Source organism: Lutra lutra, chromosome 16 (genome assembly GCF_902655055.1).
Source record: "Lutra lutra chromosome 16, mLutLut1.2, whole genome shotgun sequence".
Lineage (NCBI taxonomy): Eukaryota > Metazoa > Chordata > Mammalia > Carnivora > Mustelidae > Lutra > Lutra lutra.
In genome coordinates, this window is record NC_062293.1 from 21506581 (window position 1) to 21523292 (window position 16712).

The 16712-nt window shown below is 39.3% G+C and overlaps 2 protein-coding genes across 3 annotated transcripts in view; both read left to right on the top strand.

The window, feature by feature from the left end:
• Positions 1 to 1945, top strand: part of LOC125087692 (keratin, type I cytoskeletal 27) — a 28150-nt gene extending 26205 nt beyond the window's left edge. The window contains exons 7-9 of one of the 2 annotated variants that reach the window (XM_047708270.1): positions 1033 to 1039; positions 1458 to 1507; positions 1623 to 1945. In XM_047708270.1, the coding sequence (XP_047564226.1) occupies positions 1033 to 1039; positions 1458 to 1507; positions 1623 to 1765 (200 nt within the window). In that variant the 3' untranslated portion in view covers positions 1766 to 1945. Of the gene's footprint in view, positions 1 to 821; positions 1040 to 1457; positions 1508 to 1622 lie in introns of both variants that reach the window. The other variant, XM_047708271.1, reaches the window with a different exon arrangement.
• Positions 1946 to 8497: 6552 nt separating this feature from the next.
• KRT26 (keratin 26) lies at positions 8498 to 14271 on the top strand. The gene is made up of 8 exons (XM_047708272.1): positions 8498 to 8943; positions 9826 to 9908; positions 10306 to 10462; positions 10828 to 10989; positions 11075 to 11200; positions 11561 to 11778; positions 13227 to 13294; positions 13883 to 14271. The coding sequence occupies exons 1-8, from the start codon at positions 8515 to 8517 to the stop codon at positions 14032 to 14034; spliced, it is 1395 nt and encodes a 464-aa protein (XP_047564228.1). The 5' UTR covers positions 8498 to 8514; the 3' UTR covers positions 14035 to 14271.
• Positions 14272 to 16712: the final 2441 nt, after the last annotated feature.

A 16712-nucleotide genomic window follows, 5' to 3' on the forward strand; every position in this document is an offset into this window, starting at 1 on the left:
AGAACCATCTGAGATTCAAAGAAGTTAAGCAGTTTTCCCAGAGTCCTACAGTTGAATTCAAAGGAACCTGAGCTTCTCTCCAAACTTCCTAACTCCCACATCTATACTTTTTTTTCCCACTATGGCTAATAAACAAACCTTCAGAGTTTATCCACAAAAGAGGGTATGAATGTATATAAAATTAGGACTTGGCATAAAAATTCCTGCAGCTGAAAGAGGAAGACACTTACATCTTCATTCCATCTAAAAGTACAGCAAGCATCCCTCTTGAGGAGAAACCCTTTATAAACACTTTGGATTTACAAACGATTTTAAGCTTAGAAAGGTCTTTCTTTTCTTTGGGTCATTCTACTTCAGCAGTGTTTATCCAGTTCACCATGGGGCTGTTAATTATTAATAGTTAATTATTAATGTTAATTACTAATTACTAATCACATGATTAGAAACAAAGTAGCAAATTGTAGGGGGACTTTTATTCCTGGGAAATGTGGCAAATTGTACCAGACTCTAGAAGCAGAGGTGGGGCAGAGAGACCTTTAGACTGTGCCCTATGAAGAAACAAGTTTATCTTTGCTAACACTCCTGGACATATGAGTGACATCCACCACCAACTGTGTCATTCTCAAACAGAAAAACAGCATGGCACCTAATAAAGGCAACAATTAATATTGAACAAGGGGGACCCTTTGTGGTAAATATGGTAAAAATTTGTAGATAAAAAATTTGTAAGATATCTCTTTTAAATATCTTTTAAGTGCTCTGCCTTATTCTAAAACAACACTGTGATATTTTCTACTAAACTATGTCTTACTGATCCATAGAAACACTCCCTGGAGTGCTCCCTGACCGAGACCGAAGGCAACTACTGTGCGCAGCTTGCCCAGATCCAGGCTCAGATCGGGGCCCTGGAGGAGCAGCTGCACCAGGTCAGAACCGAGACGGAGGGCCAGAAGCTGGAGTACGAGCAGCTCCTCGACATCAAGGTCCACCTAGAAAAGGAAATTGAGACCTACTGCCGCCTGATTGATGGAGAGGATGGGTAAATACAGCTTCTGCTGAGAAAACACTTTAATACTTTAAGGTTATTAAAGATTTTTTGAAATCAAGTACAAAGTATATATGACCCACATCATGTATAACCAAACCCCTTCTAGTGTTCTTTCAGAATCCAGAGATCTCCTATCTTAAAACTTTGTTTTCCAGTTTCCCTGGCAAAATAGAGTGAAATAGGGGTGCCTGGGTGGCTCAGTGGGTTAAAGTCTCTGCCTTCAGCTCAGGTCATGATCTTAGAGTCCTGGGATCGAGCCCCGCATCAGGCTCCCTGCTCAATGGGGAACCTGTTTCTTCCTCTCTCTCTGCCTGCCTCTCTGCCTGCTTGTGATCTCTGTGAATAAATAAATAAACCTTTAAAAAAAATAGAGTTAAATAATTAATGCAAGATCTCTATATTTTTACAGCTCTTGTGTTAAATCAAAAGGCTACGGAGGACCAGGGAATCAGATAAAAGGTAAACAAAAGTTGTGTTTAGCATTGGAAATGCATTTGTGTAACTTTCAAATGATAAGTTAGTTATCTCCTCTTGGTCGATGTGATAAATTCTGACAATTCATGTGTCATTTTAGAGTCCTCTAAAACCACCATGGTGAAAACAATTGTTGAAGAAATCGATCCTCGTGGCAAAGTTCTCTCCTCCAGAGTTCACACTGTGGAAGAGAAATCCACCAAAGCCAACAACGTGAAGAGTGAACAGAGGGTGCCTTCCTGAACTCCAGAAGAAGAGCCCCTAAATTAAAATACCAAACTGAAGCTAGGTTCCTGAATAAAATCTCCCTTAGTTTTTTGCTTTTCTTCCGATGAATTAAGACAAGCTATTTGTCAAATGGTAACATTTCTTTGGCTTTCTCTATGGTGGCATGTCAATAAAAGTTCTTCCTGTTGCAAGTCATCTTTTCTGGTTCTGGTCAATCGTGGCATTTTAAACATATCCACAAGGGGAACTGAATCTGATTTTTAGCTTCTTTTGTTTAATTCAGTGGCCTTCACAAGTTAGGAGTAAGTTTAACAGGTAAACTGGTTGGAGTCTTTTTCACTTCTCTGTAAAATTTTCAATCTTCCTCCTGCCTTCTATAAACACTGGTCAAGCACACTTGCTGAGTGCTGCGGTGAAATAAGACAGTCTGTAAAATCTAACCCCTGAATGCAACATGCTCATAGACATGGAAATAAGAAATTTAAGAATCAAAAACATCTTAAAAATAAAAAATATATATAAATGGTGATATTTGAAGGTAGAAGGGAAGAGAGAAAGATGGGGAACTAGATAGGGCAAGGGGGGAATTCTACAATGTTAGGCCACAAAACACATCTTAACAAACTGAAGAAGACTGAAATCACAAGTATCTTTTCTGGCCTCAAAAGTATGAAACTAGAAACCAGTAAGTAACAGGAGGAAAACTGGAAAATTCAAAAATATATAGAAATTAACTAACACACTCCTGAACAATGAATGGGTCAAAGAAGAAACCAAAGGAAAAATTTTTTAAAAATCTTGAGACAAATGAAAAAGAAAATATAACAAAACTTATGGGATGAAGCAAGAGCAGTACTAAGAGGGAACTACATAGTGATAATCATATATTAAGAAAGAAGAAAGCTCACAAATAATCTAACTTTACATATCAAGGAACTAGAAAGGGGGGAAATTAAGCCAAAAGTCAGCAGAAGGCAAGAATAAAGATTAGAAGAGAAATAAATGAAATAAAGACTAGAAAAGAAATAGATAAGATCAACAAAACTGAGTGTTGGGTTTTTTGAAAAGATAAAATTGACAAATCTTTAGCTAGACCAACCAGAGGGAGAGAGAAGGGACTCAAATAAAAATTATATGTGAAAAAGGAGACATTAAAAGTGATGTCAGATGGGGCGCCTGGGTGGCTCAGTGGGTTAGAGCCTCTGCCTTTGGCTCAGGTCATGGTTCCAGGGCCCTGGGATCGAGCCCCGCATCGGGCTCTCTACTTGGCCAGGAGCCTGCTTCCTTTCCTCTCTCTCTGCCTGTCTCTGCCTACTTGTGATCTCTGTCTGTCAAATAAATAAATAAAATTTAAAAAAAAAGTGATGTCAGAAATAGAAAGGATTATAAGAGAATACCGAAACATTTATATGCCAACAAATTGGATAATCTACAAGAGATAAATTCCAAGAAACATGCAATCTGCCAGACTAAATCATGAAAAACAGAAAATCTACACAGATCAAAGATGAGTGAGGAGATTGCATCAGTAATCAAAAACACTTTCAACAAAGCAAAGCCCAGGACCAGGTGGTTTCACTGGTGAATTCTACTACTTACAGAAGAATTAATGCCAATCCTTCTCACGCTCTTCCAAAAAATAAGAGAAGAAACACTTCCAAACTCATTTTATAAGGCCAGCATTACTCTTCTACCAAAGCCAGACAAAGATGCTACAAGACAGGTCAATTACAGGTCAATATCCCTGATGAATATGATGGAAAAATCTTCAACAAAACTGGAGCAAAACAAACTCAACAATACCTTAAAAGAATCATATACCATGACCAAATGTGACTTATCCCTGGGATGCAAGAATGGTTCAACACATACAAATCAATAAATGTGATATACCACAGTAACAGACAGAAGGGTAAAAATCATATGGTCATCTCAATAGATACAGAAAAAGCATTTGACAAAATTCGACACCTTTTCAGGATAAATACGCCCAGCAAATTAGGTTAGAAGGGGGCACCTGGGTGGCTCATTTGGTTAAGTGGCTGCCTTCGGCTCAGGTCATGATCCCCGGGTCCTGGGATTGAGCCCCACATTAGGCTCCCTAGTCAGAGGAAAGCTGCTTCTCCCTCTCCCTCTGCTTGCTGCTCTGCATACTTGTGCTCTCTCTCCATCTCTCTAATAAATAAATAAAATCTTTACAAGAAAAAAAAATTAGGTATAGAAGGAATGTAACTCAACATAAAAGGCCATTTATGACAATACCACAGTTAATATCATACTCAGTGGCGAAAAACTGACAGCTTTTCCTCTATACCAGGAATAAGACAGGGACGTCCACTCACCACTTTTTTTTTCTTTTTTTTTTTAAGATTTTATTTATTCATTTGACAGACAGAAATCACAAGTAAGCAGAGAGGCAGGCAGAGAGAGAGAGAGAGAGAGGAGGAAGCAGGCTCCCTGCTGAGCAGAGAGCCCAATGCGGGGCTCGATCCCAGGACCCTGAGATCATGACCTGAGCTGAAGGCAGAGGCTTTAAACCACTGAGCCACCCAGGTGCCCCCCACTCACCACTTTTATTCAATACTGGAATTCCTAGCCAGAGCACTTAGGCAAGAAAAAGAAATAAAAGGCACCCAAATTGGAAGAGAAGAAGTAAAATTGTCTCTGTTTGCAGATAACATGCTCTTATATACAGAAAACCCTAAAAACTTCACTCAAAAACTGTTAGAACTAATAAATAAATTCAGCAAAGTTACAGGATACAAGATCAACATAAAAATCAGTTACATTTTTATACACTTACAATAAGTTATCCAAAAAGAAAATTAAGAAAACAATCCCATTTATAATAGCATGAAAAAGAATAAAATACTTAGGAATAAACTTAACTAAGGACATGACAGACTTGTACACTGAAAATTACAAAACAGTAATGAAAGAAATTAAAGCAGATACAAATAAATCAAAAGACATCCCATGTTCATGAATCAGAGGTTTAATAATGTTTAAAAGGTCACACTACCAAAGCAAGCTACAGATATAATGCAATCCCTGTCAAAATACCAATGGCATTTTTATCATAAATAGAAAAAAAATCCTAAAATTCATATAGATAAAAAAAAGGCCTTAATAGCTAAAGCAATTTTGAGAAAGCATAAATCACACTTTCTGATTTCAAAATACATTATAAAGCTACAGTAAATAAAACAGCATGGAAGACATAAAAACATGAAGAAATTAGAACCCTCGTGCGCTATTGGCACAAACTGGCATGGCCACTATGAAAAACAGTATGGCAGCTCCTAAAAAAATTGAAAATAGAATTACCATGTTCCAGCAATTCCACTTCCTGGTATATACCCAAAAGAATTGAAAGCAGGATCTTGAAAAGGTATTTGTACACCCATGTTCAGAGCAGCATCATTCACAACTAAAATGTAGACACAACTCAAGTGATCATCAACAATGAATGAATACACAAAATGTGGTGTAGGCATACAATGGAATATTATTCATCCTTTAAAAGGAAGGAAATTCTGACACATGCTACTACATGGATGAAACTTTGAAGTCACTATATTAAGTAAAAGAAGCCAGATACAAAGCCAAAGGATACAAAAACAGTGATTCAAGGCACATGTATCACAATGTTTATAGCAGCAATGTCCACAATAGCCAAAATATGGAAAGAACCCAGATGTTCTTCGACAGACAATAAAAAAGATGTGGTATTTATATACAATGGAATATTACTCAGGCATCAAAAAGAATGAAATTTTGCCATTTACATGACATGAATGGAACTACTAAGCAAAATAAGTTGGTCAGAGGAAGACAAATACCATAAATTTCACTTATATGTGGAATTTAAGAAACAGATGAACGAAGAAAAGGGAAAGGAAAACCAAATATGACTAAAACAGAGAGGGAGACAAACCATAAGAGATTCTTAACTCTAGGAAACAAACTAAAGGTTACTGGAGGGGAAGTGATTGAGGGCATGGAGTAACTGTGTGATGGGGATTAAAGTGGACATTTGATGTAATGACCACTGAGTGTTATATGCCACTGATGAATTGCTAAATTCTACCCCTGAAACTAATAATACAGTATAGGTTAACGAAACTGAATATATTTTTTCTAAAGATTTTATTTATTTATTTGACAGACAGAGATCACAAGTAGGCAGAGAGGCAGGCAGAGAGAGAAAGGAGGAAGCAGGCTCCCTGCTGAGCAGGGAGAGCCTGATGTGGGGCTGGATCCCAGGACCCTGGGATTATGACCTGAGCCGAAAGCAGAGGTTTTAACCCACTGAGCCACCCAGGCACCCCAACTAAATTGAATTTAAATTAAAAAATTTTTAAGAAGGTATTGAAGCATGTTTGAAACTAAACATAAAATTTATCAGAGGGAAATTAGCCTATTACTGTTAGAATAAGATAATATGATGAATGTCTTTATCCTGAGGTGAGCAAACATTTATACCACATAACTCACAGTTTACCTCAATTATTTCTGAGGACCTAGAATATGCACATTGTATAATGAATGTTCTAATACCTAATAGAGTTTCAAGAAAGGATAATGATGTGTGGCTAAATATGTGTTTCTTACTATGAAGAAAATAGCCACTCTCAAGGAAGAAATGTATGGATAGAATTCATTGTCTATCTCCCACTTCTGGAAAGAACTAACGTATACCTAAACTTCTGTGGCAAGTATTAGCGTAGAGGAAATCTATGAGTAAGAAAAGTCAAGAGATCTGCCTTGATGACTAAACAGATGACAGTGTTTTCGGAAGGAGCTAAGCACCACTCATTCCAGTCCTCCTTGGATATAAAAATGCTTTGTGATCTGTTTTGTCCCTTAGCCTCACAGCCAACTCATCCCCAAAATGTTTCTAATAATATATGCTTAACCTGTTCCCCAAAAGATTACAAGTTAATTAGTATTTATAAAATATCTGGAGATAAATAGATTATGTTAATAATACTTTGCAGCCTCATAATACCTTTTATCCAAGAGACTCAAGACATAAACTATTACACTGACCCCATACTCTGTTTTTCTTGTTTCATTCATGGGAAGTTTGGACAAAAGATTAAAATTATGACCAGGTCACAACAAAATCAATAGTGAGCCTCTGAATACAAGCTACTTCTCTTATCACACATTATTCTAAACCTGAATTACAGTTTTATATTAATTATCTTAAGATATTTCAGGAAAAAAAAAATCCTGGCGTTCTGGCCCACCAAATATTACCTATCTTTTAGGAGCAGTAACGTTGGGTGTTTTCCAAAGTATGGGATACACACAGCATTGAAAAATCTCATTTAGAAAAAATTACCATTTCGAATCATTCAGAAAAAATTACCATTTCGACACAATCTAAACCCATAATCAGTAACCAATCAATTTGTACCATTACAAGTCATAGAAACCTGACCCTGTCTGACATGTTCACTCTATTATAATAATTTAAATAATTAACATTTACAAAATGTTTGTACCCTTCAGACTGCTTTATAGTCATTAATTATTGAAACTGTTCAGCATTCAGTGTTATTATTTTCATTTGCCCAGCAGGGAAATGAAGCACAACCAAATGGGATAACTTCCCATGGGCATCAAGGAAAGAAAATGAAGAGGCTGGTTACCTGTTAACAACTAATCTAGCATCTTGAGTACTGTAATTATTGGTTTTCTAGGTAGGGATGAAAATACATGTCTCCTTTATATATCTTACTCCTTAATTATCAATAGTAAGTTCAGTTCTCAAAATAATTCCTAATGCCATAAGTACATAAATTTAAACTAAAAAAAAAAAAGAACAATATTTTTGAGGTAAAGAAATGAACAGTGTGGAGACTCAGAAGTTTGTTGAAAGGATATTTTGCTCCTGGACTAAATCAAGAAATCTCAATAGAAATAATTTTCTGTCCCTGACACATATTCATTAATTTTAGTTAAACTGATAAGCAGAATATTGCAGGACTTCTGTTACTTTCCATTTTCAACTTAAGAAATCAATTTTAAAATTCCCACTACCAATAGATCACTGTATTTTTTTTAAAGATTTTATTTATTCACTTGAGAGAGAGAGAGAGAGAGACTGAAAGAGCACAGTATGGGGAGAAGCAGAGGGAGAAGGAGAAGCAGGCTCCCCCCTTGAGCTGGGAGCCTGATGTGGAGCTCGATCCCGAGAGCTGGAGATCATGACCTGAGCTGAAGGCAGACATTTAACCATCTGAGCCACCCAGGCACCCCAACAGATCACTGTATTTTGAGTGTATCTGATATTAATAAGAAAGGAAATGCCCAGTAAGGCATGCATAATAGAAATACTCCATAAACATTTGCAGGACAAAAGCAGTGGACATTTCTCATGTAAATTATTAATTCTTTATTGTTTTTTGGGTGAGGGGGACTAGACTTTCTTCCAGAAGTCAAAAAAAGATGTATGTTTACTCATATTTAATTTTGACCTTTGAAACTGTGATTTACTATTACTCGACCAGGCACCTTTTCATAGACCAAGATACCTTTGGGGCACCTATCCACCTACGGACTGGACACTATTAAAAATCACCCAATTGTGAAAAACAACAATTAGGGAGCGAGTAATATTTTATTACAGATCGAAAGTCAAGACTGAAATGACCTACTGAGTCCTATAAAAGGCCAACGGAGATCACCTCTACGGACGGTGTGCTTTTGCTTCGCTCCTCACTGAGAAAGGGTGGCTCTGGGGTACTGTCGTCATGTCTTTTCAACTTTCTAGTGCATCCAGGCGAGTCTGCTCACGAGCTGGCCCGGGGCGGCTGTCTGGTGGAGGTCCAGGTTTCGGGGCTGGAAATGTGTACCGTGGCTCTGGAGCAGGAAGCAGCTTTTCTTGTACTCTTGGGAGCATTTCTTCTGGAGGAGGTTTCTGTAATGGTGGTGGGGGTGTCTGTGCTGGTTTTCTTGGAAATGAACATGGCCTGCTTTCTGGGAACGAGAAGGTGACCATGCAGAACCTCAATGACCGCCTGGCATGCTACCTAGACCAGGTGCGAGCTCTGGAAGAGGCCAACGTGGACCTGGAGCAGAAAATCAAGGCCTGGTATGAGAAATACGGGCCTGGTTCTTGCCGGGGACTAGACCATGACTACACGAGATATTTCTCGGTCATTGAGGACCTTAAAAGGCAGGTAAGAAATATGGATTTGCCTACTTTTACTATAGAATTTTGGGTGTACGTAACCTAAAAAAGACAAAATATAAAATGTGCTTAAAATTTTGACATGATGTAGAATTTGCTCAGTCTCCATTTCCAGGGCTTAAAGCAGTGTCTGGCCCACCCACCAAAAAACAATTGGGGCATTAAAGGCAAATAGTTTCAAAACAGATACAATTGGCTTGCTGATCATGTATTTAGCTCATATATATATTTTAAAGATTTTATTTATTTATTTGGCAGACAGAGATCACAAGTAGGTAGAGAGGCAGGCAGAGAGAGAGGGAGAAGCAGGCTCCCCGTAGAGCAGAGAGTCTGATGCGGGGCTCGATCCCACGACCCTGGGATCATGGCCTGAGTCGAAGGTAGAGGCTTTAACCCACTGAGCCACCCAGGGGCCCCTAGCTCGTATATTTTGATCAAGAATAATAAAAGTATCTGTGATTGTAAAAGCTTACACTTTGACTCAAGCTCTGGACGTTTGCTGTCTGAAGGGAAAAAAAAAAAAAGTCCAGATTCTTTTCATGTAGAAAAAGTGATACTAAAGTAGATACTTGATGGGTTGAGAAGATAAGAATCACACTGAAGGCATGCCTGGATGGCTCAGTGGGTTAAGCTTTGCCTTTGGCTCAGGTCATGATCTCAGGGTCCTGGAATCAAGCCCCGCATCGGGCTCTCTGCTCAGCAGGGAGCCTGCTCCCCACCCCACCACCTGCCTCTCTGCCTACTTGTGATCTCTCTCTCTCTGTCAAATAAATTAATAAAATCTTAAAAGAAAAAAAAAGAATCACACTGAAATCTGGACTCCCCCTTGACTTTCAGCACCTAAATGTTTTGCACAATCTACCCTATTTAGATTATTTCTGCGGCCACCTGTAACTCCAGCATTGCTCTACAAAATGACAATGCCAGACTGACCGCTGATGACTTCAGGCTGAAGTAGGTGAAAATAACGTAATTAACTATAATAAAGGTAAATACTATGGTTGGAGTAAAAAACAGTCCTTTTGCTGTAAAAAGCAACATGTTTTTATGAAGTTAGACTAAATCACTGAAGAAATTAAATGTGCCCTTATAAAAAGAGCTATCATAAATTTTAAACTACATTTTGATTCAACTATAAAACACATTGGATGATGAAAATTCTGAAGGAACAACTCTTCCAAAATAATCATCCTAAATCAGTAGGTATTCCAAAGGGGGTCCTCTCTTTGCCAAAGCATTAAGCTTTAGAAGGCTGGACAGATATCCCATCTTTTCTTACCAGATGTCAGAGGAAGTTATGCTTTGCACCTGCCCACAGTCACAAGTCTCAAGCATTTTATTAACCTTTCAGGTATGAAAATGAACTTGCTCTCCACCAGAGCGTAGAGGCCGACATCAATGGTCTTCACAGGGTCATGGACGAGCTGACCCTTTGTACAGCCGACCTGGAGATACAGTTTGAAACACTCAGTGAGGAACTGGCATACCTCAAAAAAAATCACGAGGAGGTAAGGGACCCCGCAGCGTAGCTTCGGATAGTACCTGATTTCGTTCCTCAGGCCCACTGTCCACTTCAGAGCAGAGTGGGAAGATCAGTCAAAACTCAGCCTTGGGATGCCTGGGTGGCTCCGTCGGTTAAGCTGCTGCCTTCGGCTCAGGTCATGATCCCAGAATCCTGGGAACAAGTCCCACTTGGGGCTCCTTGCTCGACAGGGAGCCTCCTTCTCTCCTCCTCTGCCTGCTTGTGCTCGCTCTCTCATTCTCTCTCTCTCTCTCTCTCTGAGAAATAAATAAATAAATAAAATCTTAAAAAAAAAAAAACAAAAACAACAACAACCTCAGCCTTGAGGGTTCATACTGATCCCTTTTCTAGGAAATGAAAGTCCTGCAGGGCACGGCAGGGGGGGATGTGAACGTGGAGGTGAACGCAGCTCCCGGCGTGGACCTAACTGTCCTGTTGAACAACATGCGGTCCGAGTACGAGGACTTGGCCGAGCAGAACCGCAGGGACGTGGAGGCTTGGTTTAACGAGAAGGTACGTCTGCAGCAGATCCCACACCAAGGGCTTGGTCAGTAGACCACCGAGCCGGTCGCTAAACCTTCTGATGATTACACGGCAGAGTGCGTCGCTGCAGCAGCAGATTTCTGATGACGCAGGAGCGGCCATGACAGCCAGAAACGAGCTGACGGAGCTGAAACGCAGTCTGCAGACCTTGGAAATAGAACTTCAGTCCATCGTGGCCATGGTTCGTAGGAGTCACCACTGATTGGAAAGCGTGTGTATGTGTGTATAAGTAAATGCACATCTAATCTATGTAATACAACGAATTACATAGAACTGAAAGTATAAAATGTGGTAAATAAGAACGCCGTCCATAGACGTTCCTTCTGACTCGCCAATCCCAATACTTAAAAATCAAACGTTTCTCAATGGAGACAAAAATGGTGGTTTGGTTTTGTTTTTAAAGAAACCTGGCTTACACGGATTTTCAACCGAAAAGATTTAAACCTTGTGCAAATGCTTCTTTCCACCTTGAACATGTTTCGAACATGAACATGCTGTTTTATCTGTTACTCACGCAAGCCTTGCTTTATTCTCCCTTCAGAAACATTCCTATGAATGCTCTCTGGCCGAGACGGAAGGCAATTACTGCCTCCAGCTCCAGCAAATCCAGGACCAGATTGGGGCAATGGAGGAAGAACTCCAACAGATCCGCACGGAAACAGAAGGCCAGAAGCTGGAGTATGAACAGCTTCTAGATATCAAAATATTTTTAGAGAAAGAAATAGAAACGTACTGCAAATTAATAGATGGGGAAGAAAGGTAAATATTTTTAAAAAATCATCTCCCATCAATTAGGTTTTCTCTGTAGCCACATGTACCGATATCCGATGCTAGAATTTCATACTCTCAGGATCATATTCACCTGTGGTCTTGGGAATTTATTATTGTATCCATGTGAAATGAAAACAGGCAGCCAAATCAAATGTCCAAGTATGTGAAGTGTGTGTATCTATAATAACATAGAGGACATTTAAATACCAAATGTTAAACAATTCCTGTACGCCAGGGGGAGAAATCACTTTCTGTGATTTAATGTTGAAGCACATGTCCTATAACAACACACTCTGTTTTGCTGGCACTTCACTAGTGACCACGCATGCACCCTGCATTGGGTGGGTGATGACATTTTCATCTGAAAGATGAACAATGGTGGTTTCCTTGGGGAAGTCACCATGGCCTGTTAGCCAAGAGCAACAGCCCTGGAATTGTAGCCCTGAGCGCAGATCACACCACTGCGTGATTTCGAACGCATGGTTTAACCTATTTAAATCCCGTTTTTCTGGTTGGTAAGATTGTGAGAACACCAAAACCACACTGTTTACCATCGTGTGTCGCTATGGAGGTGAAGTGCTCATGAGAGTGCCTTGTACACAGAAGGTACTCGGTAATCAGTGGCGGTTACTAAATGCCTGCCGATGGTCACACCCCGAGTCAGCACCATCTCATGCATCTTCCAAGGCTACTGTCAGCCCTCTACAACCTATTCTCATAGGAACTCAACTGTGATGTTCCCTCCTTTGAACAAAGCGCTCATTACAGCCCTCATTAGTCCCTTCTTTCACTGTACCTTTCATGCTGTGTTCCAGCTAAATTCTTTTTTTTTTTTAGATTGTATTTATTTATTTGACAGACAGAGATCACAAGCAGGCAGAGAGGCAGGCAGAGAGAGAGGAAGGAGGAAGCAGGCTCCCTACTGAGCAGAGAGCCCGATTCTGGGCTTGATCCCAGGATGCTGGGATCATGACCTGACCTGAAGGCAGAGGCTTTAATCCACTGAGCCACGCAGGTACCCCTTGCATTCCAGCTAAATTCTAACATGCATATACTTTATTTTCAATGGCATAAACTGCTCGTATCATCATTCTATATTTTCTACAGCACCTAGCTCAGCACCTTCTGCACTGTGGCACCCTGAACTTGTTCATTGGCCAGGTGATTGACTACAAGGTCAGAAACTGGAGTCCCCAGATAACAAGACAAAAGAGATGATAGCTGGTCACAAGGGAATTTCTGATCCTAAATACTCACTTAATCTCTCCCTTCGCCACACTGAGGTCACGAAAGGCTTACTTATATATCTCTTAAGCATAACAGGAATTTCATCTTGCGGAAACTAGAACTCCAGAACTTTTATTCCCAGCTCATAGTTATTCTGAGCTTCCTCATGAAAGGGAAAACAATGCAACAATTTACTCTTCTTTTCACAGAAAAGGCAAGCCCGTGTGTCCCAGATCCAAAGGACGTGGGCCCATACATTCTGAAAATCAAGTCCAAGGTACAGATGGTTTTATGGCTTGGCATAAATCTTTTCAACTTGAGCAATTTATTAAATAAGTCACTTATTTGTAAACTAAATCAAATTGTTCTAAGGTTAATTCTAGTGAATGAAGGAATCAGGGGCCATGATGGCGGCTTCTTAATGTATTTTATACTCCTGTAGAATAGACGTGGTCAAATTGTGAAATTTCTGAAGTGGGGACTCAATCCCCAAACATTTTTCTTACCTAAAACTCATTATTCTCCCAATTCCAATGCTTTGGTGAAGGAGCTACTATATTTTAAGCCACAAAAATAGGGCAAGTTGGCATTTAAAAGAGGACAAAACTGCCTGCTCCAGGCCAATACTGCCTGGTACTTAGGTTGTCTTAATCTATGTTTTATTTACACCTTCAAACACCCATTGTTCTAAAAACAATGGTAAATATAAGATAGACCTGGGCCTTGCTAAGCATAGTCTTCAAACACAAGTTTTGTATCTCAGGTTATTGCAAACATTATTTCTTAGAAGCCTACCGTAAAGTGCATAACAGTACTTTCCAGCCTGTTAAGAATGAGCACTAAATTTGCATTTATTTTATTTTAGACTCAAAAGAAGAAATTCTTGTCAAAACAGTGGTTGAGGAACTAGATCAACTTGGTAATGTCCTTTCACTGAGGGTCCATTCAGTTGAAGAAAAATCCTCGAAAATAAGCAACATTACAATGGAGCAACGAATACCTTCTAAAGCACCATAGTGAGAAAAGAAGTTATTATTTTAAAAAGAAGAAGAAGAAGACTGCCTTTGCAAAATCCCATTGGCCAAATAACCCAAGGAAATCATTCATGTCCGCTCTTAAAAATGCAAGGGCAAGAATTTGTTTTCCTCTCTTCTCTTTCTCATGTTCTTTCCATGTAATCCTTTTCAGGAGTAGGAAAAATCTTGCTCTGTCTGTTTTGTTTCTATTTCAGGGACTTTTTGGTCATTCATTAAAAATTTTCTGTTGCAAATTATTTCTGATGATTCTGGTGCTTTTGAGCTTCTACAGTTGATCCCAATGTGACAGTACTAAGGATAGCTCCTAAAATAAAGTGCCTCACACAGTTACATTTACTTCAATTCATGATAAGTTGGAAGGAGTACCAGACCTCATCTCTGGTCCCAAATCTGTCCCCAGTCAACCACGTAAATGACTAGATCTCCTTGGGTTTGGGTTTCTGTGGATGGAAAGAGTATCCCCATTGATCCCTAGGATTTATTCACTCTTATAATGGTGAGCCTGCATGGGTGATCAGTTAATGTGAGTTTGTTGAATCTGAATCTGCATAGCTGTTTTTCCATTTTGCAGTACATTCTTCTCTCTACCCCTACCACAGTGGGGAAAGCCTGTTGGTTCAGAAAGGTGGAAGAATCCTCAACAACAACAACAATAGCAATACATGTTCAAGGAACTGACCAACCCCATAGAATCCAGGAGAGAGTCAGGACTTAGAAGAACCAAGTCTGGTGATGAACCAGGCTAAGGGATAAAGCTGAGGGGCAGGGTGATTGACAGGTGAATTTACCATGACACTAACGATGCATAAGCTTCAGGTCCCTCATTAGAACAGGAAGGGCCCTTGCATTTATTTTGTTTTTTTTTGTTTGTTTTTTTTTTTTTGCATAGCCATTTTTGCAAAACTAAGATAATTTTGGCACCACTGGTTAAGTCTGCTTTCTCTTTCCACTCCAATTTCTCCTCCATCACTCTTTCCCTCGTGTCTGGGGGTGATCTATCACATCTAATATGGGGTGACCATACAATTTATTATCGAAATATAACATTTGAGGGAGAGTAAAGGATGCTATTAACCAGGCATATTGGCAGACATAGACTGACCTATTGTAGGCATATGGATATAAAGTCACCCTAAGTCAAGAGGATTTGAGATGAAAGTAGTGGGATATTTAATGAGGTTCTCAGCATTTCCATGGGAAGCTTCTAAGAATATTCTCACTGTCCACTGTGCCCATCAGTATCATACCATAAAGGTACAGGGCTGCAAGTTGTGATATGAACAAATCTTATAACACACAGCACCAGAAATAAATATGTAGATAATAGAAGAGATATAAGGTATGAAGTGTGTCCAGAAGCTAATCTATGGAAAATCTTTTAAGTCATCAAATATGTAAAATTGTGGAGAATTTGTTTTCACTAATGCCTACAAAAGACAAAAATCTCTTCCTGTCAGGAATAAATGGGTAATGCAATATATTTATTATTTTTAGTACCACTTTATGCTCTTTATACACAAGAATTTTTTTATAAATTTTAGTTTTTGAGCAATTCCTATAAAAAATCTTGACATATGACAAGTCCATGGTTATTAAACTTGCATTCTCCTGGGAGTAAGCACAAGGCATATGGCTCATTTTAATGCCCTTTATAGAACAGCTACCCCAGAGAAACTATGTGGACAAGCTGATTCATCTTGTGGAGGTCAGCCAACCTCCCTCTTCACCACCTCAATGCTTGCACAATGAGCCCATTGTCAAAGTGGCCATTGTGACAGATATGAAGTCTATACTTCACACTCCATCTCCCTAAGGCTGGTCAAACCACTGATCTATCATTGGCAGACATAGGAACTGAGCCCTTGAGATGGTACCATTTTTTTAGAAGGAAAACTGACCACATGCTCTCAGGATAACACTACTGAATCCCTTTATCCTGAAGGGATAAAGTAACAGAAGTAACACTTATTTCATTCAAATATAGGTTTGTTCTTTCAGTATAGTGCCTCTGCCGACACTACCATCTGCGGACCAAACATCGAATAAGCTTCAGGCCCTCAGAACAGGCACTGCATCTACCCCCTAGCAATTGGTTTAAAGTCAGAATCGAGAAAGCAAACCCTTTCTGGCTTCCAGAAGGATAAAACAATTGGAGTAAGGCAATATCTGAAGAGATAAAAAGCTGAAATTTTTCCAGAACGGATGAAAGACACCAGTGCACAGATTAAGGAAGTCCTACACATCAAAATAAAATGAAATGCACATGGACCAGATCATACTAAAGCTGAAGACAAGATAAAAAGATCCACATATAGATAAATCATGGTGAAACCACAAAACAATGAAGATAATAGAATATCTTTAAAATCAGACAAATGGGGGGGGGATTATTACCTTCAAATGAGTGTCAACAAGAATGAAAGCCAACTTCTCAACAGCAGCAATGGAATCCAAAGGACAGTAGAAGGATATCTTCAATGTGCCGGGAGAAATCCTAAATGGCCAATAAATGTATGAAAATGTTCAACCTCACTAGCTATCAGAGAAATAGAAATTGAAACCACAGGAGATACCATTACACAACTCCCAGCTTGGCAAAACTTTTAAAATATTTGGCACAATTTACCCATTCTACTATTGAATTGCTTCAAGTTTGGG

Excerpts from the sequence above, each read along its gene's own strand:
- KRT26 (XM_047708272.1), top strand. The coding sequence starts at position 8,515 with ATGTCTTTTCAACTTTCTAGTGCATCCAGGCGAGTCTGCTCACGAGCT. Across the intron at positions 8,944-9,825 it reads TTGAGGACCTTAAAAGGCAG|ATTATTTCTGCGGCCACCTG; the intron begins GTAAGAAATATG and ends TACCCTATTTAG. Across the intron at positions 10,463-10,827 it reads TCAAAAAAAATCACGAGGAG|GAAATGAAAGTCCTGCAGGG; the intron begins GTAAGGGACCCC and ends TCCCTTTTCTAG.